Source organism: Solanum pennellii, chromosome 1 (assembly GCF_001406875.1).
Source record: "Solanum pennellii chromosome 1, SPENNV200".
NCBI lineage: Eukaryota > Viridiplantae > Streptophyta > Magnoliopsida > Solanales > Solanaceae > Solanum > Solanum pennellii.
In genome coordinates, this window is record NC_028637.1 from 85,494,428 (window position 1) to 85,522,405 (window position 27,978).

At 35.4% G+C, this 27,978-nt stretch overlaps 1 protein-coding gene across 14 annotated transcripts; it reads left to right on the forward strand.

Annotated features, from left to right (window-relative positions):
* LOC107026554 (cullin-1-like) lies at positions 1 to 27,898 on the forward strand. Of its 14 annotated transcripts, none has more exons than XM_027913781.1 (32): positions 3 to 234; positions 338 to 393; positions 481 to 664; positions 744 to 886; positions 994 to 1,240; positions 6,844 to 7,043; positions 7,127 to 7,226; positions 7,962 to 8,147; positions 13,528 to 13,575; positions 13,656 to 13,859; positions 13,982 to 14,059; positions 14,206 to 14,295; positions 14,378 to 14,458; positions 14,540 to 14,602; positions 16,331 to 16,366; positions 16,440 to 16,526; positions 16,642 to 16,791; positions 16,899 to 16,954; positions 17,045 to 17,165; positions 17,239 to 17,400; positions 17,577 to 17,720; positions 17,828 to 18,046; positions 18,139 to 18,306; positions 18,395 to 18,846; positions 19,619 to 22,546; positions 22,707 to 22,879; positions 22,979 to 23,090; positions 23,788 to 23,972; positions 24,457 to 26,016; positions 26,247 to 26,572; positions 26,748 to 27,212; positions 27,291 to 27,885. In XM_027913781.1, exons 6-24 carry the CDS (start codon positions 6,910 to 6,912, stop codon positions 18,494 to 18,496), a joined length of 2,229 nt encoding a protein of 742 aa, XP_027769582.1. In that variant the 5' UTR covers positions 3 to 234; positions 338 to 393; positions 481 to 664; positions 744 to 886; positions 994 to 1,240; positions 6,844 to 6,909; the 3' UTR covers positions 18,497 to 18,846; positions 19,619 to 22,546; positions 22,707 to 22,879; positions 22,979 to 23,090; positions 23,788 to 23,972; positions 24,457 to 26,016; positions 26,247 to 26,572; positions 26,748 to 27,212; positions 27,291 to 27,885. The 14 variants fall into 14 exon arrangements, with proteins under 14 accessions (XP_027769703.1, XP_015083074.1, XP_027769582.1 ...); XM_027913788.1 differs by having other exon boundaries at positions 19,619 to 20,942; XM_027913815.1 differs by having other exon boundaries at positions 19,619 to 19,855.
* Positions 27,899 to 27,978: the final 80 nt, after the last annotated feature.

Sequence of the window (27,978 nt, forward strand, 5' to 3'; positions counted from 1 at the left end):
ATTAGGAGATTAATCAATTGAAATCGCATGACCATTGGCTCATCTTAGGGTAAATGGCTAATATGTGTCCCGTTTGTCACTTTCTAGGCACTTAAAGTAGCTTTCAAACTTTTCTACAGGCGTTGCTGGTTAGCTCAATGGACTTCTCGCCACATTCTGTGACAACATTCTCAAAATAGGCGGGAGTGAGAAATTGAGTGATGAAGCCATTGAAGAGACATTGGAGAAGGTGAGGTCTTGCTCTATGGATACCTTTCCCTTCTTTTTCCTCTAGGAGACACTGCCTTTCTTCGTACTACTCGAGCAAGAGAGAGCTGATAATAGATTTCACTTGCAGGTGGTAAAGCTATTAGCTTATATTAGTGATAAGGACTTGTTTGCAGAATTTTATAGGTAGATTTACCTCAACTCTGCATCTTAACCACTATTTGAATAGCTTCTTCTCCCTTACAAATTTATGACTGCTTTTTTTTTTTCCAGGAAAAGGCTAGCCGGACAGTTGTTATTTAATAAGAGTGCCAATGATGAACATGAGAGAATTAACCTAACAAAGTTGAAGCAGCAGTGTGGGGGCAGTTCACATCAAAGATGGAGGGAATTGCAAGCTATCCAGATCAATTATACTGAATACAAGTCTTTTAATCTCAACCTCCCAGCAGAAATGGTACATTATATCAATATTTTAATTCATTTTTCTTCTCAAATGTCCTTTCATTGATTCATTTTGTGTTGCGCATTGTCAGGTTAGGTGCGTTGAAGTATTCAAGGAGTTTTATCAAACAAAAGGAAGCACAGAGACTTACATGGATATACTCTTTGGGTACTTGCAACATATATGGAAAATTTGAGCCAAAAGATTATTGAGCTTGTTTTCAATACTTATCAGGTTGATTGTTGGGTTACCTTTTTAAATTGGATTGGCTTAGTTAATTTGAAACATTGTTATTACGTTATCAATGAGAAAATGAGATTGAGACTTCTTCCTTTTCGTAGGCTTTAGCTCTGTTGCTCTTTAATGCATCAAATAGATTGAGTTATCAGGAAATCATGACGCAATTAAATCTATCAATAATGATGTTGTTCAGCTTCTTCATTCCCTTTCATCGTTTCACATGTGAAATACAAGATTTTCAACAAGGAGCAACACACCAAAATAATTTCTTTGACGGATGTATTTGAGTTCAACTCAACGTTCATTGACAAAATGAGGAGGATCAAGGTTAAATTAATGATGAGTAAGGTTAGCCATTCTACTTTGAATTATTGCACTACATTACTGACCCCCGTGAGGATATTGCTGTAATGGTATGAAGATACCACTCCCTCCTATTGATGAGAAGAAGAAGGTAATTGAAGAAGTTGACAAGGATATGCAATATGCTATAGATGCTTCAAGTTGTGGGGGTGGGGGATTGGGTGGCTAACAGGAGATAATAAACTTGAAATGTCACTTATACAACTCATTTTCCCAATATTCATTAGTTTTCTCAGAGAAAATATTTTTCAAGATCAAATACAGAAATTTTGGAAAATATAAACTACATTCTAAAAAAAGAATAAGAAAAGAGTACTCAAAACACTTGAGGTAAAAATGCATAAAATCCAAAAATAATAGGGATTAATTTGCAATAACCTTTAATGAAAAACCAAGTACTACGGCAAAAATAGAAATAGTTAGAAGTATATGGGGTTTTCCGAGGAAAAGAAAAACACATAAAAGGGGAAAGAGAGATTCACATCTGTCCCAATTCTCTTCTTCTCATCAATAGTTCGTGGTAGCTCCGTGTTGTTCCCTCATCGGGTCTAGACTCTCCGATCACTCTTTCGGCAAATTCCTTTGCTCTCCGTGACATCACAGGTATATTTTCTTGTTAAATTGTGAGATCCGATTCGATGTACGTTGTTCCACGTATGTATATACATATGATGCATAGTTGATGTGCTGGTTTTGTTTTAATTGCTTCTTCCTTTGCTTTGGATTGATCCTGATATTGAAACTACGCTGTTTTCTTGTGGTTGATTTTGCAATCTTCCGATCTGTGATTGATGGACTAGTTTATGTTGTTTTTTTTATTCTCTATAATTGATTCTGAGCATGAATGTTTTGTTCTTTCGAAGTTAGGCATAGTGGAGGCTTAGTGTTCGTTACTGGTAGGGTTTGAGTTAAATTTTTGATTCATTCTTTGTTGCAACTGACGACATTCATGTGAACTAGAAATTCAATATGAACTACTGATTCCAGAACTTTGTTTTATGTCATTAACTGCCTGAAACGTTAGATTTTTCAGCTATGTTGCTCGGATTCTTCAAAATTGTCGATGGTTGTGCCTCGGATCCTCCAAAAATAGTGTATTTTTGAAGGATCTGAGCAACTTAGCTTTTTAGTGTCTTTGATGTGTATTTTCTTTTGGCATTCTCAGTTTAATTTACTTACTAAATTTATATACGGTTATAAATTTTTTTTAAAATAAAAAATAAAAATCCTCAATAGAAATAAGTACAAGCAATGGGGGTTCAGGCCTTACCTTGTCAATCCTAATGAGACAACAAACCTCTACTTATTTACAAGCATGAAAAAAATAAGAGCTAGAGAGAGCTAGGTATTCTATGATCATCACAAAATTTGTAATACACTCTATGATGATATTACAAATGATAATACTTGAAAACTGCACAAATATAAAATCCAAGAAGAAAGTTGAGTTATCAACCTCAAACTTATTTTTACAAATGCGTGAATTAAAAATGATAAATAGTCCATCTCCATGTAAAGTAACCTGAAGTATTTTCATCTTGTCTTCTTCAAATTTGTCCAACAAAACTTGATATTTCATCATTTCTTCTTGGATGTATTTGATCTTGTTGAAGCTATTGACACTGTCATATGGTTCTGCTTTGCCCATATCGGTAGGTGTCCTGGGACAAACTATCCTGTCACTTTACCATCCCAACTGTGATGCCTTCCATGTGTCTTCTTTATGATTTTGTTGCTTCTACTTTTTTTTTTTTTTTGAAACTGGTAATGTTGTATTCCTCAACATTAAGGTATGCTGGAGACCTCCAAAAGGTAGTAAAAAGCTAAAACAAAAACAAGAAACTAATTACAGTAATTCTAAAAGATCTACTAATTGTTCAGCATTTTCTATACAATGTTCTTTACACCAAAAGTAAAAAGTTGCAATGCAGCTCCCTTTGGTTGCTGAATGTTGTTGAATCTAATCTACAAAGTTTCTTCCATTCCTCTCCCTCCAGATAGTCCACCAGATAAAGTGTGGGATTACTCTCCACCACTTCTTCTGTGTCTTGCTTCCCCCTCTCCTAATCCAACAACTTAACAAGTCTGTTGTGTGCTCTGGCATTGACCATTTTATCTCTGTTAAACTGAGGAACATAGTCCAAAGCTGAGATGTGACTTTACAATGGAGGAACAAATGATTATTTGTCTCTCTAGCATAACTACATAACATGCATCTGGACACAATTGGCAAACCCTTTTTCTGCAGGATCTCATGAGTGAAGCAAGCTTTCCTGATTACTAACCAAGCAAAGCACTTGACTTTAGTAGCAGCCATACTTTCCCATCCCTAGACATTTTATCAAAGTGTATGCCCAACATATTTTCTTCCTCATCCTCATCAAAAGGATCATCACCCAAATCACTATCATAACCCCTAGTTGTACTAAATTCTGATGCTCAGGCCTCTTGTTCATTCTTCTTTGCAATTATACTTTTATATACAAATTCCAAAGCTTGTGGACTTGATTTTTTATTCAAAATAGGAGGTGAAACATGCTCTTCTTCATCAACCAAATCAGCCGCCTAGGAGTACTCATCTTCCTTTATTTTTCTTTGGAGACCTCATGAGATGAGGTATTCGATGTGACGATGGGTGACTTGATCGGTGAATTTGGTTTGAGCAACATGGCAGCCTCACTTTCTTGAATAATTTTAGCTACTTCAGAATTAAAGATATATAATGTAGGATTCATAACACTTCCAATTTTATTTTGGTCTGCATGCTACATGCTCCAATTGGCGTGCTATACATTATCATCAAAATCGGCTCGAACCAAAGTTTGCTCCTTCGTGGGATTTGAATCAACTAACTCTAATTATTTCTCCACCTCAAGTGCTTCAAACGGATTTATACAAACAATGTCCTTCGGTTCATCAGATTGCACCCCTAGATTAGTAGTTAGCTGCTGCTTATTTTCAAGACGTGGATATTTACTTCGACTTGCCGAGGAACCAATACACATAGAAATTGATTTTTTGAGCAATTGTTTTCCAATTCCCAGTTGCATTTTCATCACGACCAGAAATTTCAACTTGCAAATCGATAGGTTCCAAATGTTAAAAATCTCAACATTTTGATCCTTCAAATTTATTCTGTCCATTAATTGCCAAATTCTCAAGTTGCACATCAGATTTTGGCGTCTGTATAGCATCATGAAGTTTCTCAGGAGTATGCTTATTACCTTGCCTCATACTTGAATTTTCAGCAGCAACTTCATTTTCTTTTATCTCTTAATTTTTTGCGCAAATTGTGCATCGTTGGATTGATTTGTATCCACAATGAGTTCCTCTTCAACCTCAACAAGATCAGCTAAATTACAGTTTTGTTTGTTGGGAGAAGTACTTTTTTGCCGTGAAAACTCATCAGTTTGAGGAAGAGGAACTAAGGATAACATTTGATTCCCAGAAGAGAAGTTTTCTGACAGACTGACACTGCTTTGCCTAAACGCTGTCCAGAATTTGGCGCACCAAATTTTGATCTTGAACACCACTCTTTTCCTCCCCTATCTCAAATCTTTAAGTGTTCCTTCATCATCCTTTTCACGAACTTCCAGCCTATTTGAATCAGCTTTTTTAGCATTGAGATGAACACGAAAATCACCTTGAAATTTTTCTCCTTCAATATGATTTTCACTGACCGCGGCATCAACTTGACCATCAGTGAGAGTTCGACAATCAACTTCTCTATGTCCCTTATGTTTACATCTCTTACAATAATATGGTAAATAATCATACCCAATTCTGAACAGTATAACAGTACCGACAAATTTAATCGACCTACTAGTTTTTGAAAAGATTGCAACATAATCTTCCTTCAAAGTGAACCGCAACAGCACATGTCGAATTTCTAATAACCCAATGTTACATTCACCCTTAAATCCTAATTGTGGAGGCAATATTTTTCGCAAATCTGGAACTTCAGGCCTTCGATATGAGAATTTGGCAATGAGAGCGTATTTTAGATTCTCCTCCGTGATAAACACTTCAAGGTGTTTGGAGTCAAAAATCACCATGGGTTCTCCATGTAAAAGACTGACTGGTTTGAGAGATTCTCACTATATCGTTGATTCTCGCTGATTGACGAAGCATATGTACGACCTGTATTAGGGTTGGCGTTTTTCTCTCCCAGAACCATAGGCTGGGGAGAGGGCGAAGCAGTCATGGTTGCTATTCACGCCATATTTCGATTGAGAGAGAGAGAAAAAAAAAAGAAATTTTGGGTTTAGGGTTCCCCAATTTTATTGTTTTTATATACGTTTTTTGGAAAATATTGTATATGGTTTTCTTTTTTGATGGAACCCTGAAAAGATTTTAAAAGTTCATTTATTTTAGAACCAAGTGTGCGATTTTGGTAACTCAAGTTTATCGAGGTCTTAGTTAGGAATAACATGGTGAAATTTTTTCTTGTGGAATTCCTATCAAGTTAGGGTCTTCAGGAACCAAGTCAGAATCGTTAGGAATTAATCAATTAAATTGAAAGTTATACCAGCTGACATGTCTCCTGCCACAAAAATGATGTCTGAAAAGTGCACCTTTCCAGGGCAAAGGATCTTAAGACCTTGCAAAACAATTCCTGAATCAATCCCTATATAGAACTTAGAGTAGAATTCCTTTTCACCAAGCAATAAGCATGAATACAAAGTAAGCTCACATAAATCATGTGTTATACCTGTGAGTTATTTTGATGTGAATCATGAGCTTAGATGATTTGTTGGCAAGTTAATATCTATAGCGGATGAGGTAATTACTTAGGGTTTTTATTTCAGCTCGATGTAGGCAGTCTCTGCTGCACATTATTGTACTCTTGTGGAACTCTCTCTTAGGCTTTTTTTGTGACATGTACTTTTACTTTAAGATTATCTCAGCACTTCTATAATTATAGAGTTTGGACTTGTTTAGTTACTTAAATAGTTCATTTGTTCTTCATAATACATTATACTGGAAGTCCTATACACCCAACTAAATATCTAATTCAGAGTGGTAAAGAATATTTAGAAGACCAAGATCATATCGAACCAATAAAAAACCCACTACCTTTTCCAATTAGGCATCTATAACTATGGTAATCCGGGATATTTCTAGCTAGTGAACATTGATTCGTTCCTTTATTATTGGATTCTATTCTTGTCCTCCTTTATCTTCTCACCTCTTTGTATTACTTGAATTTAAGCCTCCAATATGTAATCCTGTATCCTGTTCTTGATTTTTTGTCATATTCTACAACCCTTTTTATAATGAGACCCAGATATAGCTCGAGGTACTTGTGCTATTTTTAGTATGTATCGCTCCTTAACGGTCCCCACTTTGAAGCCTTAAAACCCAAGTATTCTGGTCCATATTTCAAGGATAAAACCAAGTTTGTAGCCTGTCCAACATCAGATTTTAATATATATATTAAGAGCATTCGTTCTGTCATTTGTTTGTTCATTATCAACAGTAAAGTCAAATATTAATGTGATTTGATTTTCTGACCGACTAAAAAATTTCTTGATTTTCTTACTAGCTTTTGTTGAGTTTAGTTGGTGATGTTATTTAGTTTGGAACAGGGCAACAGGTTTTTGGAATTATTGTAGGGTTGCATTCTGTTAAATTGTGAAGATATTGAAATCACAATGAACCAACTTAGCACAATCGATCTGGAACATGGATGGGGCATCATTGAAAGGGGCATTACAAAGCTGAAGAACATACTAGAAGGGCTGCCTGAGCCTCAGTTCAACTCAGAGGACTATATAACGCTGTATACGTATCCTTTTAGACTCCCACACTGTTAGGCATGTAGATAACTTGGATTTGATTCACCTTTTGTTTCCTTAAGTCTACTAACAGGACCATTTACAACATGTCTTCTAAGAATCCCGTAAATAATTGTTCTCAACAGCTGTATGACAAATATCGTGAAGCTTTTGAAGAATATAACATAACAACGGTAAGGGTAGCTGCAGTTTTCATTCACATTTCACTTCAGTAGAAATTAAACAAGGTACTACAATAAAACAAGAAAAACAAGAATGGAAGAAGTATTATTCTTAATTTTTCTTTGATGTTTGTTATATCCATGTTCCGTTCTTGATTGTCTGCTCTCTTTGTATCATTCTGGAATGTTGGAAACTTATAAAAATGATTATTTAATAAAGAAAAGGAAAATCACTAGTCTGCTGAGCCCTTTGTTGCTCTTTTATTTTTCAATTTTAGTCATGTAACAAAGAGGCCTTCCATGTGAGAATTTGGCTATGAGAGCGTATTTTAGATTCTCCTCTGTGATTCTATTTTGTGCCCTCAATGATTTTATTTAATAAGGGTCCATGCACAAGTATCAACTTTATTTGGGTCTGAATGTAATTCAGGCATTGCTTTCCTAGGAGACAATATATCTTTTAGTTTTATTCCCATTATTATATGATTCAAATTTAGAAAGGCTGCTCTTGCTGCTGCTTCATCCCATAGAATATTAAGACAGGGATACGGGGAAAGTAGATAGAAGTTTCAAAACATAGCTAAATTACATGGATTTTTTGTTATGTTATTTAAGACATGCAATTTTGCTTAGTAGTTTAAAATGACTAAAACTCAAATTTAGCTTAAAGTTTGTTTACCTAATTTTTGTTTCTCCAAATAATTCTACCTTCTCGAAATTTCACATTGCAATTCAATTTCGAAATAGGTATTGCCTTCTTTGAGAGAAAAACATGATGAGTTCATGTTGCGAGAGCTGGTAAAAAGGTGGTTAAATAATAAGGTCATGATCAGATGGTTGTCGAGATTCTTCCATTATCTTGAACGCTATTTTATTTCCCGGAAATCTGTGCCAGGACTTAACGAAGTTGGAGTAACTTGCTTCCGTGATCAGGTAATTTATGGTTCTCCTTCTCTTTTTCTTTTCGTCATAACTGTATTTCTATGGTCATCTATTAAAACATCTCCACCTGATCCCTTGGTTAAAGCACCGAGTTCAGCTCATACTATTTTGATCTTTCTATTTCTATTTTCTGGGTTTTGCCTCTTCTAGAATTTGGTTTTCAGTTTGATAGTATACTAGTCAACTGCTTCCACATCCTTACGGGAAGATTCTATCATTTAGTCCCTCTATAGGAAATATGGAAGGAAAATAGAATTTTTTAGAGAATGCTCAAGTTTATTATAGGCTACTTAAGGTCACTTGAGATAATTACTATCATCAACTACATCTCTATTTATACTAGTATTAATGTAAATCAAAGGTCTTGCACAAATAACTAAGAGCCTGTTTGGTTCAGCTTAAAAGCTGGTCAAACTGACTTAAAAGCTGGTTTTTGACTTATTTAGCTGTTTGGCAATACTCAAAATAACTTATTTTAAGTTAAAAAAACTTATTTTAAGCCAAAAGTTAAAAGCTGGGGTAGGGGTGCTTTTTTTTTAGCTTATAAGTTATTTTAAGTTGACCACGTTTTTATCTTTTTGCCCTTAATATTTTTATACAATCTCCAAATTACCCACATAACCCTAACATCTCTTTCTTTCATTTTTCCCTTTTCACGTTCGGCATAGCAACTTCAGCACTTTTATCCAAACGCATAACTGCTTATTTTAAAAATAAGTTTCAGCACTTTCAAAAGTACTTTTTTAAAGCTGCTTTTATTAAGCCCATCCAAACGGGCCCTAAATACATGTATCGCAATTTACCAGATACATGTATTACGAAATTATAAAAAGATTTCTTGAAAAACTAAAAACAATTTCGGAAGACTAAACATAGATGCATTAATTCCAATACTCCCCCTTAATGCATTTGCTTGATAACTTCAATGCGTTCTCGAATATAGCAAATTTTTTCTCTAGGAAGTGCTTTGGTGAAGATGTCAGCAAGTTGTTCTCCTGTCTGACAATAATGCAACTGAATTTTGCTTGTTTGACAATAATGCAACTGAATTTTGCCTTTCTCTTGTGCTTCTCGGATAAAATTATACTCGACGGAAATATGCTTTGATCTTTCATGGCTGACTGGATTTTTGACAATTACAGTTGCTGATAACACAATACAGAATAATCCCTCTTTTTTGTTTTTCACCAATGTCTTCAAATATTCTCCTAAGCCAAATAGCTTGAAAGTAGCCTTAGTTGCTGTAAAGAAAAATCTGCTTCAGCAGAGGATTGAGCAACAACACTTTGCTTTTTTGATAACTAAGAACAAATACTTGATCCAAATAAAAAAGTATAACAAGAAGTACTCTTCATGTCATCTATACTTCCAGCCCAATCACTCTCAGAATAACCAAATAAGTTCAAATGTCCAACAAATTTGTACATTATTCCATAATCCATTGTTTCTTGCAAGTAGCGTAGAACACGCTTTGCAGTTCCAAAATGCACTTGGTTTGCCTCTTGCATGAATCTGGATAATAAATTAGCAACAAACATAATATCTGGCCTCGTTGAAGTAAGATATAGCAAACTTCTAATCAAGCTCCTATAAAGTGAGCTATTAGTTTTCTTTTTTCCATTATCTTTTCTGAACTTCTCATTTGTTGCTAATGGTATGGTCACAGACCTGCAATCCATCATTTTAAATTTTTGAAGAATACTTTTGGTATACTTCTTTTGATAAATAAAAATTCCTTCTTTCACTTGAGAAACTTCAATGCCCAAGAAATAATTTAGCAACCCAAGATCACTCATTTCATAGGCTTACATCATATCTTGCTTGAATTCTTGCATCATCATCACATCATTTCTTGTAAAAAGCAGATCATCTACATAGAGACAAACAATGATAATGTTGTCATGTTCTTTCTTTACATATAAAGTGGCTTCACTTTTGCTTCTCTAAAAATTATTTTTCAGAAAGTATGTATCAATTTCATTGTACCATGCTCTGGGAGTTTGCTTCAGCCCGTAAAGAGCTTTTATTAGCCTATACACCTCCTCTTCACTCCCTTGAACAAAAAATCCTTGTGGTTGCTCCACATAAATCTCTTCATCAAGTTTTACATTAAGAAATGCAGATTTAACATCAAGTTGAAATATCTTCCATTTCTTTTGTGCAGCAACAATAATTACAGTTCTAATTGTCTCAAGACGAGCAACTGGAGAGAAAGTTCCATAAAAATCAATATCTGCTTTTTATGTGAAGCCTCTAGCAACCAACCTTGCTTTGTGCTTTTGAATATCTCCTTCCTGATTGAGTTTGATTTTGTAAATCCATTTTAGACTTACAACTTCTCTTTCCACAAGTTCCAAGTATTATTTTTTTCAATCATTCAAATTTCTTCTTCTATGGCTTTCTTCCAAACATCATGTTTTATAGCTTCTTCATAATTTTCTGGCTCAACACTGGCAAAGTTACATCTCTGATAAATGTCACTCAACACTTTTGTTCCTTTTGGAGGCGGTTCTTCATCATCTGAATCTGGAATGTCTCCCCGTTGAGGGACATCTTCTACTTTCTCATCTTCCTCTTGATTTGAAGATATGATAAACGTATTCTCTATCTTTTTATACTTCCAATCCCGTTTTGTTTCTTCAACAAAAATGACATCTCTACTAACAACAAGTTTGTTAGTTTTGACATCGAGAAGCCTATATCTTTTACATCACTATAACCAATAAATATATATTTTTGACTTTTTTCATCCAATTTTGTTCTTTTCTCAGCAGGTATGTGAGCATAATAAATACACCCAAAAATTTTAAAATGACTTACAGAAGGTTTCACTCCACTCCAAACTTCAACTGGTGTCTTGTCCTTTAGTGCCTTTGTTGGGCACCTGTTAATGATGTACACTAATGTATGCATTTGGCAGCCCTTTCTCATTCATCATAGTTCTGGCCATTTCAACAATTGTTATATTTCTTCTTTCAGATTCCCCATTTTGTTGAGGAATATACCCTGTTGTAAGTTTCTTCTGAATGCCTTCATTTTTGCAATATTCTTCAAATTCTCGACTTGATTATTCACCTCCTCTATCACTGCGAATGATTTTGATGCTGCGACTTTTTTGCTTCTCAACAAGGGCTTTAAATTTCTTGACTGTAGCAAATGTTTCTGATTTTTCTTTCAAGAAATAAACTCAAGTCATTCTTGAGAAATCATCAATAAAGATTAGAAAATACATTTGACTTCCAAGAGATGGAGTCTTCATTGGTCCGCAAATGTCGGTATGAATTAGTTCCAGAAGTACACTTGCTCTCCAAGACACCCCTTTTGGAAAAGACTTCCTATGTTGTTTTCCATTATACAACTTTCACATGGATCCACCTTAGTATATATCTCAGGAAGGCCTTGCACCATGTCTTTCTGTTTGAGAAGCTTCAAACCATGAAAATTCAAGTGACAAAATCTTTTGTGCCAAAGCCATCAATCATCTATAATTTCATTTTTTAATGCATTGTAATGAAATTGCAACGGGAAATTTCTTTTTATCATCTTTACTTCAACAATGACTTTATTTGGCTCAATTTTATCATAAATCCTGCAATAATTATCTCTAAACACAAGAGAATAACCATTTTCCATGAGTTGACCAACACTAAACAAATTTTCTTCCAAGTCAGGAACATAAAGAACATTATGAATTTGCTTACCGCTTCCTTTCATGTTGATCGAAATGGTACCTTTACCTTTTGCATCAACTAAGGCTTCATTCTCCATTCTCACTTTAGTACTGATGCTATTATTAATTGAAAGGAAAGTCTTTTCATCTCCAGTCATGCGATTACTACAACCACTATCAACATATCATTCATTGCTTTTGTTGAAGCATCAGATTTAGAAGCAAAGAAAAGGTTTTCTTCCCTTTATTCCTCCTGTTTTCACAAAAATTTGCTTGCTCCCGTTTCTTGTGCCAACAATCCTTTTCAGTGTGGCCAAACTTTTTACAAAAGTTACATTGGAGCATGCCTTTGTGCCGATATTTTTCTGCATTGTGATTAGTCTTTTTGCAAACTTTACATGAAGACTAGAGATTTTCTCATCTTTTTCTTCAACTTTATTGGAAGAACCATCATGATCCTGCTTTTTTTTGCTTGTAATTCTTCTTCTGTTGATTTTTTGAGAAATTTTGAGAATTCTCATTTGTTTTAGACTGGAAAGCCGCCTCATTAGGTTGATCTTCACGAAAAGATCTTTGTTTCTCGTGTGCACGAAATGATCCAACTAGCTCTTTGATGGAAAACTTAGAAAAATCTTTCATTTCCTCTTTGATTGCAACAATGTACTCATACTTTTCTGTGACACAAATTAGAATCTTTTCCACATCTTGTTGGTCAGAAATTGTATCACCATGATTTCTCATTTCATTAAAAATATTCATGACTCTTGTGCAATATTCATCTATTTTTTCAGATTCTATCATCTTCAAATTTTAAAATTCTTTTCTAAGAGTTTGAAGATTTATAGTGCGTACCTTTTCGTCACCATACACCTCATTTTCCAGAGAATCCAAAAACAATTTTTGCAAAATATGCTCTTGAGACTCCAATTTGGATTTTGCTCAAGGCTTTTGCATCTTGACGATACTTAGCCTCAAGATTTTTCATTTCTGCTGCTGTAAAATCACCATTGTTGTCTGGCTCTTCAAAGCCATTTGCAACAATAGTCCATAAACCTTCAGCTTCCAAGTGTGTTCTCATTCTTATCTTCCAGTATTTAAAATCAGTTCCATCAAAAAATGGAGTAAGAACAATTGGAGAATCAACACCTTCATTTGTTTTGGCTTCCGTATTTTTTCTTCACCTAACCGCTGATTAAGAACGAAACCTGCTCTGATTTTAATTTGTAGGAAATATGGAAGGAAAATAGTATCTTTAGAGAATCTCAAGTTTATTATAGGTTATTTAAAACCACTTGAGATGATTACTATCATCAACTACATCTCTATTTATACTAGTAATAATGTAAATCAGAGGTCTTGCACAAATAGCTAAATACATGTATCACAATTTACTAGATACATGTATTACGAAATTTTAAAACGACTTGACAATTTCGAAAGACTAAACATAGATGCATTAATTCCAACACCCTCCATCCCAATTATGTGAAGGTGATTGACTGGTCACGGAGTTTTACGGCAAAAAGAAAGATTTTGAAACTTGTGGTATAAGTAAGCTATAGAAACTTAAGTAAAACAAGAAGTTTGAAGTTAAATTGTTACTAATATGAAAGATGTCCCTTTTTGGGGACTAACTAAAAAGATAGAATATCACATAAATTGGGACGGAGGTATCTTACTGGCAACTGTTTTCTATTTCAGGTCTACCAAGAGTTGAATGGAAAAGTAAGGGATGCTGTTATATCTCTGGTATCCCTTTTGTCTTGCTTTGAGTTTTCACTACCATTTATTTTTTCCTTTTAATTGAGCAACAACATTCCCCTAACCAGATTGATCAAGAGCGTGAGGGAGAGAAAATTGACAGAGCTCTCGTAAAGAATGTGATGAAAGTATATGTTGAAATGGGAATGGGGTTAATGGTTTATTATGAGAACAGTTTTGAATCTGCAATGCTCAAGGACACATCGGCTTATTATTCTCGCAAAGCTTCTAACTGGATCATCAAAGATTCATGTCCAGATTATATGCTGAAAGTTAGTATACTGCGTTTGCAACCCCTTAATTCTGCATTCTTTCCTTGTTGCTTCTTCTGTATGCCCTTTTTCCGGTTAAATTCCATATGTTAACCTAAATAATCATGTCAATGTTTCTTTAGGCCGAGAAGTGCTTGAAACAGGAGAAAGATAGGGTCTCTCATTATCTCCATTCAAGCAGTGAGACAGAGTTGCTTCAGGTTCATTCCAGCTCTTAATCTTTATTCTTCACTGGAATTTTAGCCTTCAAAATGGGGGATGTTGCTATCAGTTTTTATTGTTCACATCTTTTTTTTTTCTGCAACTTTAAATCATCTGCAACTTTACTATTCTCACCTTTCTGCAGAAAGTGCAACATGAGTTGTTGTCTGTGTATGCCACTCAACTTCTTGAGAAGGAGCACTCTGGATTCCATGCGTTACTAAGAGATGATAAGGTAGTTAGCAGCATCTTAATGACCATGTTTTTGATTATTATTTTTTTTGCAGTAATTGACACAGTCATGATTAATTTATTAGGTTGAAGATTTATCAAGGATGTATAGGCTCTTTTCTAAGACCCCTCGAGGCTTAGACCCTGTGGCTAATATTTTTAAGCAGGTTTGTGATCTCATGACCTCATATTCTCGATTGTATGCCTATAAGTTACTTCATGTATCCTTCTTTTTAATCTAAATGCAGCATGTTACTGCTGAATGGACAGCTTTGGTGAAACATGCTGAAGATGCTGGTAGGAATAAAAAGGTTTGTACAATCTACCCTTTTCTCACAAAATCCGTTTCTTTCCCTCCAAAACACTCACAAAATCTTCAAAAATACATAATAGCTCCTTGCGGATTTTCTGTCGTCCAGATCGTTTTCTGGTCAAAAATTGAAGCTTTTAACTGGAAATTACTCCACATGACAAAAACCTCTTCAAGATCAGCCATTGTAGTTCTACATTGTTGTAGAAGCTCGAAATATTTCATCCATTATAGAAGAGCTCGTTTTTCCAGCAGCCTCTTTCCAGTCGTTTTTGCAGTGACATTTTGTTGTAACATTTCACCATTCCAGTAGCTTATCTGACCTATAAGAGATCCATCCCCGTGGTTTTTCTTTTTTCTAGTATTTAATAATCGTCAAGCAGTGAGCAGTAGCATCGAGCATTGCTGTCTTATTATGTCGTTTGCTGAATATAGTGGTGAATGGGAGGAGACTTCAAAATGTTGAAAGTGGAACCCTCTGAGTAAGGTGACAGTGTCCATTGTCCTGCGTCACAATGGTACTTATGACGACATGGTGAGGGAATTAAATTATGAGCCTAGAAACTTGATCATTAGTTATTTGATGAATGCTGAGGGAAAAATTCATCCATATTTCATAACAAATGATAGGCAGGCGAGGTTGTGCTTGTTTGATTATGTCCCTGATGGTTCTAGACTAGTTTTCTGGGTTAAAGTTGTTGAGAGGCATGAAGAAGAAGAAGGTTCAGCACCATTAGGGTGGGGGTGGGTGGGTGGATTGTCCCTAGAAAATGCTTGATGTGAATATTAAAGAAACGGAAAATCCATTCATTAGAAAGCTCATGCTGCTTCACAATACATCAAGTAAAAAGTTACTGTAAACTCAGTGAAAAAAGTTAGAGACAAAAAGTTCAGGGACCTTTCTCAGAAAGCAGCAATCCCTTGAAAAGGGGAGATGACTGCTAAAATATATTGTGCATCACATCTTGAGCTGTCAGTTAGTGAGACTAGCTATTTATTGCCGATTAGAGCATTTTACTAATTTTTTTTTTAAAAAAAAATCGGTTTACCACCTGATGTTCAGTAACCATATTGGGGCTCGAGTAACCGAATTCAGCTAGGATGTCTCACACTGGGGTAAAGTGCTCGTTATTAATGCGTCTCCATAACCAAGGGAACTCGAACCGGAGACCCGATTAAGGAGTAAGGAGTACTTACCACTCCACCACAACCCTTGTTCGTAGCATATTGCTTTTCTGCTTTTTTTAGTTTCCATATTGCGCTTATGATTAGTTTTGTTCAGAGATTTCTTGTTAACATCATATCTTCTCTTTTGTATCAAAAGCATGAAGTCACAAGTTGGACTTCCATCTCAATGATTGTTTTGTTTCATTTAATTTATTTGTCCTTCAGTAAATGATCATTGATGATTTTGGTGGTTGAGAATGCTACTTAAAAGAGATGGTAAACGTTTCTTTAAAGCAGAACCCCCCATTAAATTTGATACTTATCCAAAATAAAGTGCATAAGCAGTTGCTTAGGGAACCAACAAGTTCTTTTTGTCTCCTTTACTTCTTTTATGTATTTTAACTTTTCTTCTTCTGCTGGTTAGAACAATGTCAAAATTAATTCATTTCATCTTTTTAGGGATGATTCTCTAAAAGATGAGACTGATATTTCTTTGTGAGTGCATTTAATATAATTGCTCAATGTCTTGCGTTCTTTCTGATCAACTAGTGTTCTTCAACAGGCAGATAAGAGAGATGTGGTTGGTTTGCTGGAACAGGTAATCCCTTAGTAAATCTGTTATCTGATCCTTTAATATGTTTTCGCCGGTTAACTTATTTCTGAATTTTCAGGTTTATGTTCGAAAAGTAATTGAGCTTCATGATAAATATTTGGCATATGTGAATAGTTGTTTCCAAAACCACATACTTTTTCACAAGGTATGTGTTGGAAGGAATGATAGTTGTCGAATTTAATTGTTCTACTCTGTGCATTAGGTCTATGCATAAGGGCAAAAGTAAATTGCTAATATCTGTCCCTTCTGTCACTTTCTAGGCTTTTGAAGAAACTTTTGAGCTTTTCTGCAACAAGGGTGTTGCTGGTCGCTCAAGCACTGAACTTCTTGCCACATTCTGTGACCACATTCTCAAAAGAGGCGTGAGTGAGAAATTGAGAGATGATGCCATAGAAGAGACATTGGAGAAGGTGAGCTCTTTCTCTATAAATCCCCTTCCCTTATTTTCCTCTAGAGCATCTGCTTTTTCTTCGTACAACTGGAGCAGGAGAAAGCTGATAATAGATTTTACTTGCAGGTGGTAAAGCTGCTAGCTTATATTAGTGATAAGGATTTGTTTGCAGAATTCTATAGGTAGAGTTACCTCTACTCTTGTATCTCAACCACTACTTGGGTAGTAGCTTCTTTTCTGTTACAAGTAAATGACTTCCTTTTTTATTTCAGGAAAAAGCTAGCCCGGCGGTTGTTATTTAATAAGAGTGCCAATGTTGAACATGAGAGAAGTATCATAACAAAGTTGAAGCAGCACTGTGGGGGGCAGTTCACATCAAAGATGGAGGGAATGGTAAACTACCCAGATCAATTATGCTTAATTTGAGGCTATATTCTCTGGTGACATTCTTCTTCTCTTCCTATAGGTCACAGATTTGATATTGGCAAGGGAAAATCAAGCCAGCTTTGAGGAGTATGTGAGCAAAAATCCAATAGCAAATCCAGGAATTGACTTGACGGTGACTGTCTTGAAGACTGGCTTCTGGCCTAGCTACAAGTCTTTTGATTTCAACCTCCCGACAGAAATGGTATATCATATTATCTGTTAAATTTCATTATGCAGTTGAATTTATCTTGGTTTTGCCCTTGTTCCTCTTGGTGAAGTTCTTTTCTTTGGGCAAAGAGTGATGCATGTTTTTTTGCTTGAATCATATTTCTGCTCAAACTTCTTGTCAATGATTCATTTTATGTTGCACATTGTCAGATTAGATGTGTTGAAGTATTTGAGGAGTTTTATCAAACAAAAACGAAGCACAGGAAGCTTACGTGGATATATTCTTTGGGAACTTGCATTTTAAATGGAAAATTTGAGCCGAAGTCTATTGAACTCGTTGCCACTACTTATCAGGTTGATTGTTGGCTTACTTTTTGAAATCGGATAGGCTTAGTTAGTTTGAAACATTTTTATTGCCTTACCAATGAGAAAACGAGATTGAGATTTCTTCCTTTTTGTAGGCTTCTGCTCTGCTGCTCTTTAATGCATCAGATAGATTGAGTTATCAGGAAATCATGACACAATTAAACCTGTCAGATGATGATGTTGTTGGGCTTCTTCATTCTCTTTCATGTGCTAAGTACAAGATTCTCAACAGGCAGCCAAGCACCAAAACAATTTCTCCGACTGATGTCTTTGAGTTCAACTCAAAGTTCACTGACAAAATGAGGAGGATCAAGGTACAATAATGATGAGTAAGGTTAGCCTTTCTACTATGAATTGTTGCACTACATTACTCACCCAGTGAGGATATTGCTGTAATGGTATGCAGTTACCTCTCCCTCCTGTTGATGAGAAGAAAAAGGTAATTGAAAACGTTCACAAGGATAGGCAGTATGCCATAGATGCTTCAATTGTGCGTATTATGAAGAGTCGTAAAGTACTGGGCTACCAGGAACTGGTTATCGAATGTGTTGAGCATTTGGGACGGATGTTCAAGGTATCCTCAGGGATAAACTTCTACTTCTCAATTTTAATGTTCTTATCAAGTTCAGCTGAGCTAATTACTTTGTTTTGAATACTCATAGCCTGATGTCAAAGCTATCAAGAAGAGAATTGAAGATTTGATAACTAGAGATTACCTTGAGAGGGACAAAGATGAACCAAACTTGTTCAAGTACTTGGCATGATTTGTGCAAATCATGGTGAATGTGTGATGTTTACAGGAATTCTGCAATCTACATAGGAGGAGAAACATGCCGCCAAAGATGATGACGGATTTCTGCAACTCCTACCTTCCTGGACCTTTTATTGCCTTGCATCAGGAGCTTGAATCATTTTGTACAAATGGTTAAGAACTAAAGATCTCAGGAAAAGTAGAATTGCCTCTCAGATACTTGAGTTGAGATTGCCTTAACTTCTTCCAGTCTTATATGGCCCTTTCGCGTGCTCTATTCCGTGTTTTGTCACCTACCTGTTCGAGTTTTGAGTAAAAATAATATTCTAGTCAACAGCTTACCTCTCTGGATTCAGCACAATGGTAATTACTTTCAGTATATGCTCGACAATCCTACTTTCTTGGTTCTTCGTAGATTGTGATTTGGACCTTGCTGGTCCTTGTTGGGTTTTCTTTCAACCTTGGGCAAGTTTATTGGATCCGGAATCTCATTACTCAACAGTTCTCTATTGAATGAATCAATTGTTTAAGTTTAAGGTCCATTATCCCAAACTTTGCAGATGTGAGAAACTTGTAGCTACGAAATGACATTCAGACCTGAATCTGAATTGTGTATGGCTTTGTAGATAGAAGATACCAGCTCGATATAATAACACTCATAAGGTTACCAAAATATGCTTATATAATTACAAAACTAGCTAGAAACAGAAATTATGAGAAACACCATATGTTTACATAGCCGGGTCAAGTGTGTAATGGCTCTGATCTGACACAAATCATCCTCGAGCCTAGAGCCAAATCTTAGGCATGTGAAAGTACACAAGTGTTGGTGATAATAGCCTTTTTAGGTGGCGAAATAGCTTTTTGCCTAGTGTGTGTAAATTTTTTACCCTTTAAGTAAGCCATTACATATGAAAAAGATTTTGAATTTTGTTATTTTCTTGCTCTCTTTGTTATATCGATTTCATATTTATGTTCTTGTGGCATAACCAATATTCGTTCTTTATTATTGTTTCATCAACAGCCCAAAAAAGAAAAGGAAAATAGTTTGATCAATATTAAAATTCACTTATACTTAATCCCTTTATTACGTTATCAATGAGAAAACGATATTGAGACTTCTTCCTTTTTGTAGGCTTCTGCTCTGCTGCTTTTTAATGCATCAGATACATTGACTTATCAGAAATAATGGCGCAATTAAACCTATCAGATGATGATGTTGTTTGGCTTCTTCATTCCCTTTTATGTGCGAAGTACAAGATTCTCAACAAGGAACCAACCACCAAAACCGACTGATGTATTTAGTTCAACTCAAAGTTCACTGGCAAAATGAATTGTTGTAAATGTATGCAGATACGTAATAATGAGTAAGGTTAGCCTTTCTACTATGAATTGTTGCACTACATAACTAACCCCGTGAGGATATTGCTGTAAATGTATGCAAATACACGTCCCTCCGGTTGATGAGAAGAAAAAGTTAATTGAAGGCAGTATGCTATAGATGCTTCAAGTAGTGGGGGTGGGGGATTGGGTGAGTGAGAGGAGACGATAAACTTGGAAAAAGAAACCATTAATGACAAGAAGAGAATTTAGTGAGATGTGAATCTCTCTTTCTCCTTTTATGTGTTTTTCCTTATTTCTCGAAAATCCCCTTATACTTCTAACTATTTCCATTTTTGACGCGGTTAAGCCCTGAAGCGAGACTCAAAATGTGTTGAGCGCTTCAGTTCGCTTTATGTGCACTTCTATATTGTCACTAAGGTTCTAAGGCAAACTTTTTCTTGCCAATGGGCCTCTTCGGAAGAATTGAAACTATACAATTGATATTTCACTTTTATCATAATGTTTTTTCAATTTCTATGGTCATATATTTGTTATGCATGTTTATAACTATTAGTCTTAGACTAAACATATATATTTGTATATTTTGTCCCTTTGAACTTTTTTTAATTAAAGCTCACACTTTATTTGTGTTTTGCACTTTAAGCCCCATTGGACCTTAGAGTTTTTTTGCTCTTTTCGCCTTTGATAACACAAATTCATTAGCAAAATCATTTTCCTCGAGAGAATATTTTTTTTAAGCATTTTGACCATTCAAATATTAAAAATCTGGAAAACACCGACAACACTCTCAAAAAAGAAAAAGAAAAGAGTACTCAAGCACTTGGGGTAAAAATGCATGAAACCCCAAAATAGTTGGAATACATTTGCAACAACTCTGAATGAAAAACAAAGAAATTACCCCGGCAAAAATGGAAATACCTAGAAGTAAGTATAAGAGGATTTTCGAGGAAAAGGAAATTACATAAAAGGGGAAAGAGAGATTCACATCTCACCCGATTCTCTTTTTGTCATCAATGGTTCCTACCTTCCTGGCAGCTCCATCTTATGACCTCATCAGGTCTAGAATCTCCGATCACCCTTTCGGCAAATTCCTTCGCTCTCCGGTGACATCACAGGTATATTTTCCGGTTAAGTTGCGAGTTTCGATTTGATGTACACTATTCCTACATATGTATATACCTATGATGCATAGTTGATGTGGTGGTTTCTGATTAATTGTTTCTTCCTTTGCTTCAGACTGATCCTGTTATTAATTTTGTTTCCAGTAGCTATTGAAATTGTGCTATTTTGTTGTGGTTGATTTTGCGATCTTCAGAGGTGGATTGATGGACTAGTTTTATGTTGTTTTTTATTTCTCTATAGTTGACTCTGAGCATAAGTGTTATTTCCTTTTGAAGTTAGGTATAGTGGAGGTTTAGTATTCATTACTGGTAGGTTTTGAGTTTAATTTTTTGTTCATTATTGTTGCAACTAACGGCATTCATGTAAAATAGTGTAATGTTGAAGTATTTGAGCAACTTAGCTTTTCAGTGTTTGTGATATGTATTTTCTTTCGCTATTCTCAGTTTTATTTACTTACTAATTTATATAAGTATATTGGAAAATGTTGTATACGGTTTTCTTTTTTAATGGAACCCTGAAAAGATTTTAAAAGTTCATATCTTTTAGGGCCAAGTGTGCAATTTTGGTATTTCTAGTTTATGTAGGTCCTAGGAATAACTTGGCAAAACTTAGTTCTTGAGGAATTCCTATCAGGTCAGGGTCTTGGGGAACCAAGTCATAATCGTTAGGAATCAATCAATTGTATGGAATGTGCTTAGAGATGTGTCATATGATACCAGCCGACATGTCTCATGCCACCAAAATGTTGTTATCATGTGAGTACTAGTCCAATAAATACAATTTCCTGAAAAGTGCCCCTTTTCGGGGGTAAAGGACGTGAAGAGCTTGCAATAAATTGCTGGATCAATTCCTAAATAGAATTTAGATGTAATAAGCATGAATAAAATGTAAGCTCAAATGAAATGAACATAGATGATTTGTTGGCAAGTAAATATCAATAGTGGATGAGGTAATAACTTAGCGTTTTTATTTCGGCTGAATGTAGGTAGTCTCTGCTGCACATTATTGTACTCTTGTGAAGCTCTCTTGAAGGCGTCTTTTTTTTTGTGACATGTACTTCTCCTTTACGCTTATCTCAGCACTTCTAAATTTTGAAGTCTGGACTTGTTTAGTTACACAAATGGCTCATTTGTGCTTGATAATTTATTATACTTCAAGTCTTATACATCCAACTAAATATATAATTCAGAGTGGTAAAGAATCTTAGAAACAAAGATGACACTGAACCAATAAAAAAACTCACTACCTTTTCCAGTTAGGCATCTATAACTGTGGTAATTTAGAATATTTCCAGTTAGTGAGCTTTGATTCTTTCCTTTATTATTGGATTTTATTCTTGTGCTCCTTTAGCTTCTCTCCTCTTTGTATTACTTGAATTTAAGCCGCCAATATGTAATCCTGTTTCCTGTTCTTGACTTCTAGTCATATTCTTCTACGCTTTCTATTGTAAGACCCAGAAACGGCTCAAGGTACTTCTGCGACTCTTTGTATGCATCGCTCCTTAACAGCCGCACACTTTGAAGCCTTGAAATCCAAGTAATCTGGTCATATTTCAAGGATAAAGCCAAGCTTGTAGATTGTCCAACATCAGATTTTGGTATTTAATAAGAGCGTTCTTTCTGTCATTTGTTTGTTTATTCTCAAGAATAGAGTCTCATATTAATGTGATTTGTTTTTCTGATTGGCTTATAACTTGCTTGATTTTCTTTTTAGATTTTGTTGAGATTAGTTGGTGATGTTATTTAGTTTGGGAACAGGGCCACAGGTGTTTGGAATTTGTGTAAGGTTGCATTCTGTTATATTGTGAAGATATTAAAATCACAACGATCCAACATAGCACAATTGATCTGGAACATGAATGGTGCTTCGTGCAAAGGTACATCACAAAGCTGAAGAATATTCGAGAAGGGCTGCCTGAGCCTCAGTTCAGGTCAGAGGACTATATGAAGCTGTATACGCATCCTTTTAGATTGCCACACTGTTAGGCATATAGATAACTAGGATTTGATTAACCTTTTGTCTCCTTAAGTGTACTAGCAGGACAATTTACATCATGTGTACTCAGAAGCCCCCACATGATTATTCTCAACAGCTGTATGGCAAATATCGTGAAGCTTTTGAAGAATATATCACAACAACGGGTAAGGGTAGCTGCAGTTTTCATTCATATTTCACTTTGGTAGAAATGAAACAAGGCATTACAATAAAACAAGAAAAATAAGAACTGAAGAAGTATTATTCTTAAAAAAAAATTGCTGTTTGTTATATCCATGTACCATTCTTGATTGTTTGCTATCTATGTATTATTCTGAAATTTTTGGAACTTATAAAAATGATTTCTTTAATAAAGAAACAGAAATCATTAGTCTGGTGAGCCCCTTTGTTGGTATTTTATTTTTCAATTTTAGTCATGCAAACAAAGAGGGCTTAGTATGGGTAGTTTTCTTGGTGCCCTTTGTGATTTTATCTTGTGCCCTCTATGATTTTATTTATAAGAATCCATGTGCAAGTATCAACATTTTTTTTGGGATCTAAATGGTTATGTAATTCAGGCATAGGCATATTATCTTTTAGTTTTATTTCCACTATTATAAGATTCAAATTTAGAAAGGCTGCTCTTGCTGCTTCTTTATCCTATAGAATATTTAGAAAAGGATAGGGAGTAAGTGGATAGAAGTTTCTAAACGCATCTAAATTTCATGGATTTTTTTGTATGTTATTTTAGGCATGCAATTTTGTTTAGGAGTTTAAAATGATGAAAACACAAACTTGGCTTAAATTTTTTTTACTTAATTCTACCTTCTCTAAATTTCACACTGCAATTCAATTTCAAAATAGGTATTGCCCTTCTTTGAGAAAAAATAAACATGACGAGTTCATGTTGCAAGAGCTGGTAAAAATGTGGTCAAATCATAAGGTCATGGTCAGATAGTTGTCTCTTCCGGTATCTTGACCGCTATTTCATCTCCCAGAGAGCTCTGTCGGGGCTTAATGAAGTTGGACTAATTTGTTTCCATGATCAGGTAATTCATGGTCCTTCTTCTCTTTTCTCTTCTAATCAAAGTTCTGTTTTATGGTCATCTAGTAAAACATCTCCAACTGATCCCTTGGTTAAAGCACTGAGTTCAGCTCATGGCTTATATATTGATTTTTTTAATTCTGTTTTCAGGGTTTTGCCTCTTCTAGAATGTAGTTTCCAGTTTGACAGCATACTCAACTGCTGCAACGTCATTTTACTAAAAGATGTTATCATTTAGTCCCCATCTCAATTACGTAAAGGTGTTTGATTGGGCACGAAGTTTAAGAGAAAAAAGAAAGAATTTTGAAACTTGTGGTATAAAGTATGCTATTGAAACTTTGTGGCATAAAGTAAAACAAGAAATTTGTAGTTAAATTGTTACTAAATATGGAAAGATGTCCCTTTTGGGGGGACTGACTAAAAAAGAAAGAATATCACATAAATTGAGACAGAGGTAAAATCTTACTGGCAACTGTTTTCTGTTTCAGGTCTGCCAAGAGTTGAATGGAAACGTTAAGGATGCTGTTATATCTCTTTCTTTGAGGTTTCACTACCATTTCTTTTTAACATTTAATTGAGCAATAATATTCTGAAAGCTGCTGCAAAATTCAGATTTTACGATCTGACAATGGCATGGAGTACACTTTTCATCAGTTTGGTCTATTTTGTGAGGAAGCATGGATTGAACATCAGCTTACTGCTCCTTATACTCCAAAACAAAATTGAGTTAGTGAGAGAAGAAACAAATTTATCATGGATCTGGCAAGATGTATGTTGCACGCAAAGAATTTGCCAAGGATGTTCTGGACAGAGGCAGCAAATACAGCTGTGTTTCTACAAAATCAACTTCCCTCAAAAACTGTGAAAGATAAAACTCCTTTTGAAGCATGGTAGGGAACAAGCCTCCACTGCATTTTCTTAAAGTGCTTGGTTGTCTTTGTTTTACCTATGTTCCTCAGGTCAAACGGGATGAACTAGCCAAGAAGGCTGCCCCGGACATTTTTATCGGGTATAGTAATGTTTCAAAGGCGTACAAAATCTTTCAACTTGAAGGTGAGAAGATAGTTATCAGCAGTGATTTCCACTTCATGGAGAATGCAGAATGGGATTGGGATGACTCAAGTAATTCCGTCTACAAAACAAGCTCGTGGTTAAATGAAAGGAACGATGGTCCACCAATCAGGGGAACTCAATTGCTCTCTGAAATATATATGAGAGATGCAATGTTGTGATTCTTGAACCTGCTAACCCTAAAGATGCTCTCAAAGACCCCAAGTGGAAAAAAACACAATGGAGAAGGAGCTGTTTATGATCGAAAAAATGGTAAGTGGCAGCTTGTTGACAAACCTCAAGGCAGAAAAGTAATTGGGGTAAAGCGGGTGTTCTGAACCAAGCTAAATGTTTATGGTTCAATCAACAAGCATAAAGCAACGCTTGTAGTTAAGGGTTATGCGCAGACATGATCAGATTGCTTATAACTATTTTTGCACAACGTTGCTGGAAAGTGCGTCAGATGGATGTCAAATCAACATTTCTTAATGGCATTCTTGAAGAAGAAATTTATGTCGAGCAACCTCAAGGGTCTGTACAGATGGAAAGGAAGATAAATTCTACCGAATACATAAAGCTCTTTATGGCTTAAAACAGGCACCAAGAGCTTGGTATAGTCGAATAGATGATTATTTGCTCGGCTGCGATTTTGAAAAGAGTCTTTCAGAATTCACACGGTATGTTAAACATAATAGCAGTGAGATACTTGTTGTTTCTCTATATGAGGATGACCTTTTGATTACACGGAGCAGTGAAAAGCTAATTGATGAGTTCAAGCAATATATAATGCAAGCTTTTGAAATTTCTGATCTTGGTCTTATGACATGTTTCCTTGGAATGGAGATTACACAAGGAAAGGTTGAGTTCTCCGTTTGCCAGAAAAAGTACGCAAAGGAAATCCTCAAAACCGTTTCTCAAAACATAATGTGATTGAGCTTCATGATAAATATTTGGCATATGTGAATAACTGTTTCCAAAACTGCACACTTTTTCACAAGGTATGTGTTGGAGCAAGGGATAGTTGTCTAATCTAATTGTCCTACTCTGTGCATTAGGGTAAAAGTAAATTGCTAATACTGGAGAAGGAGAAAACTGATATTAGATCTCACTTGCAGGTGGTAAAGCTGCAAGCTTATATTAGTGATAAGGACTTGTTATCTCATCTACTACTTGAATAGTAACTTCTTCTCTGTTATGTTACAAGTTTATGACTTCCTTTTTTTTTCAGGAAAAAGCTAGCCCGGCGGTTGCTATATGATAAGAGTGCCAATGATGAACATGAGAGAAGTATCCTAACAAAGTTGAAGCAGCAGTTTGGGGGGCATCAAAGATGGAGGGAATGGTAAGCTATCCAGATCAGTGTTCTCTGGTGACATTCTTCTTCTCTTCCTGTACGTAGGTCATAGATTTGACATTGACAACGGAAAATCAAGCCAGCTTTGAGGAGTATTTGAGCAATAATCCAATAGCAAATCCAAGAATTGGCTAGACGGTTACTGTCTTGACTTCTGGCCTAGCTGCAAGTCTTTTGATCTCAACCTCCCAGCAGAAATGGTATATCATATCAATATGTTAATTGGCATTATGCAGTAAATTCTATCTTGGTCTTGATCCTTGTTCCTCCTGCTGAAGTTCTCTTTGGGCAAAGAATGATGCATGTTTCTTTACTTCAATCATTTTTCTTCTCAAACGTCGTGTCATTGATTCATTTTATGCTGCGGATTGTCAGGTTAGATGTGTTGAAGTATTCAAGATGTTTTATCAAACAAAAACGAAGCCCAGGAAACTTACATGGATGACTCTTTGGGAACTTGCACATAAATGGATAATTTGAGCCAAAGACTATTGAGCTCGTTGTCACTACCTATCAAGTTGATTGTTGGCTTACTTTTTGAAATCAGATAGGCTTAGTTAATTTGAAACATTTCTATTACGTTATCAATAAGAAAACGAGATTAAGGCTTCTTCCTTTTTGTAGGCTTCTGCTCTGCTGCTCTTTAATGCATCAGATAGACTGAGTTATTAGGAAATCATGACGCAATTAAACCTATCAGTTGATGATGTTGTTTTTCTTCATTGCCTTTCATGTGCGAAGTACAAGATTCTCAACAAGAAACCAATCACCAAAACAATTTCTCCGACTGACGTCTTTGAGTTCAACTCAAAGTTCACTGACAACATAAGGATGATCAAGGTACAATTATAGATGAGTAAGTTTAGCCTTTCTACTATAATTGTTGCACTACATTACTGACCCTGTGAGGATATTCAGATACCTCTCCCTCCTGTTGATGAGAAGAAAAAGGTAATTGAAGATGTTGACAAGGAAAGGTGATATGCTATAGATACTTCAATTGTGTATATTATGAAGAGTCATAAAGTATAGGGCTAACTGGTCATGGAATGCGTTGAGCAGTTGGGACGGATGTTCCAGGTATCCTCAGGGGGATAAACTTCTACTTCTCAATTTTATTGTTAGTTATTCAAGTTCAACTGAGCTAATTACTTTGTCTTGGATACTCCATAGCTTAATGTCAAAGCTATCTAGAAGAGAATCGAGAATTTGATAACTAGGGATTACCTAGAAAGGGACAAAGATAACCCAAACTTGTTCAAGTACTTGGCATGATTTATGCAGATCATATAAGTGATGTTGGTATGAACTTCTGCAATCGACATAGGAGGAGAAACATGCCGCCTAAGATGAAGACAAATTTCTTTAACTCCTAGCTCTCTGGACCTTTGATTCTCTTGCACCAGGAACTTGAAACATTTTGTACAAATGGTTAAGATCTCAGGAAATAATACAATTGCCTCTCAAACATATCATTAATTCTTAAATGACAATTTGCTGGTTAGAGCGATAATGATTAGTATGAAGTACTTATAGTGTCTTATGTGATAATATGTGAAGCTCAGCTAATTAAATTAGCATATGATATAATTCGGAAGTATGCATT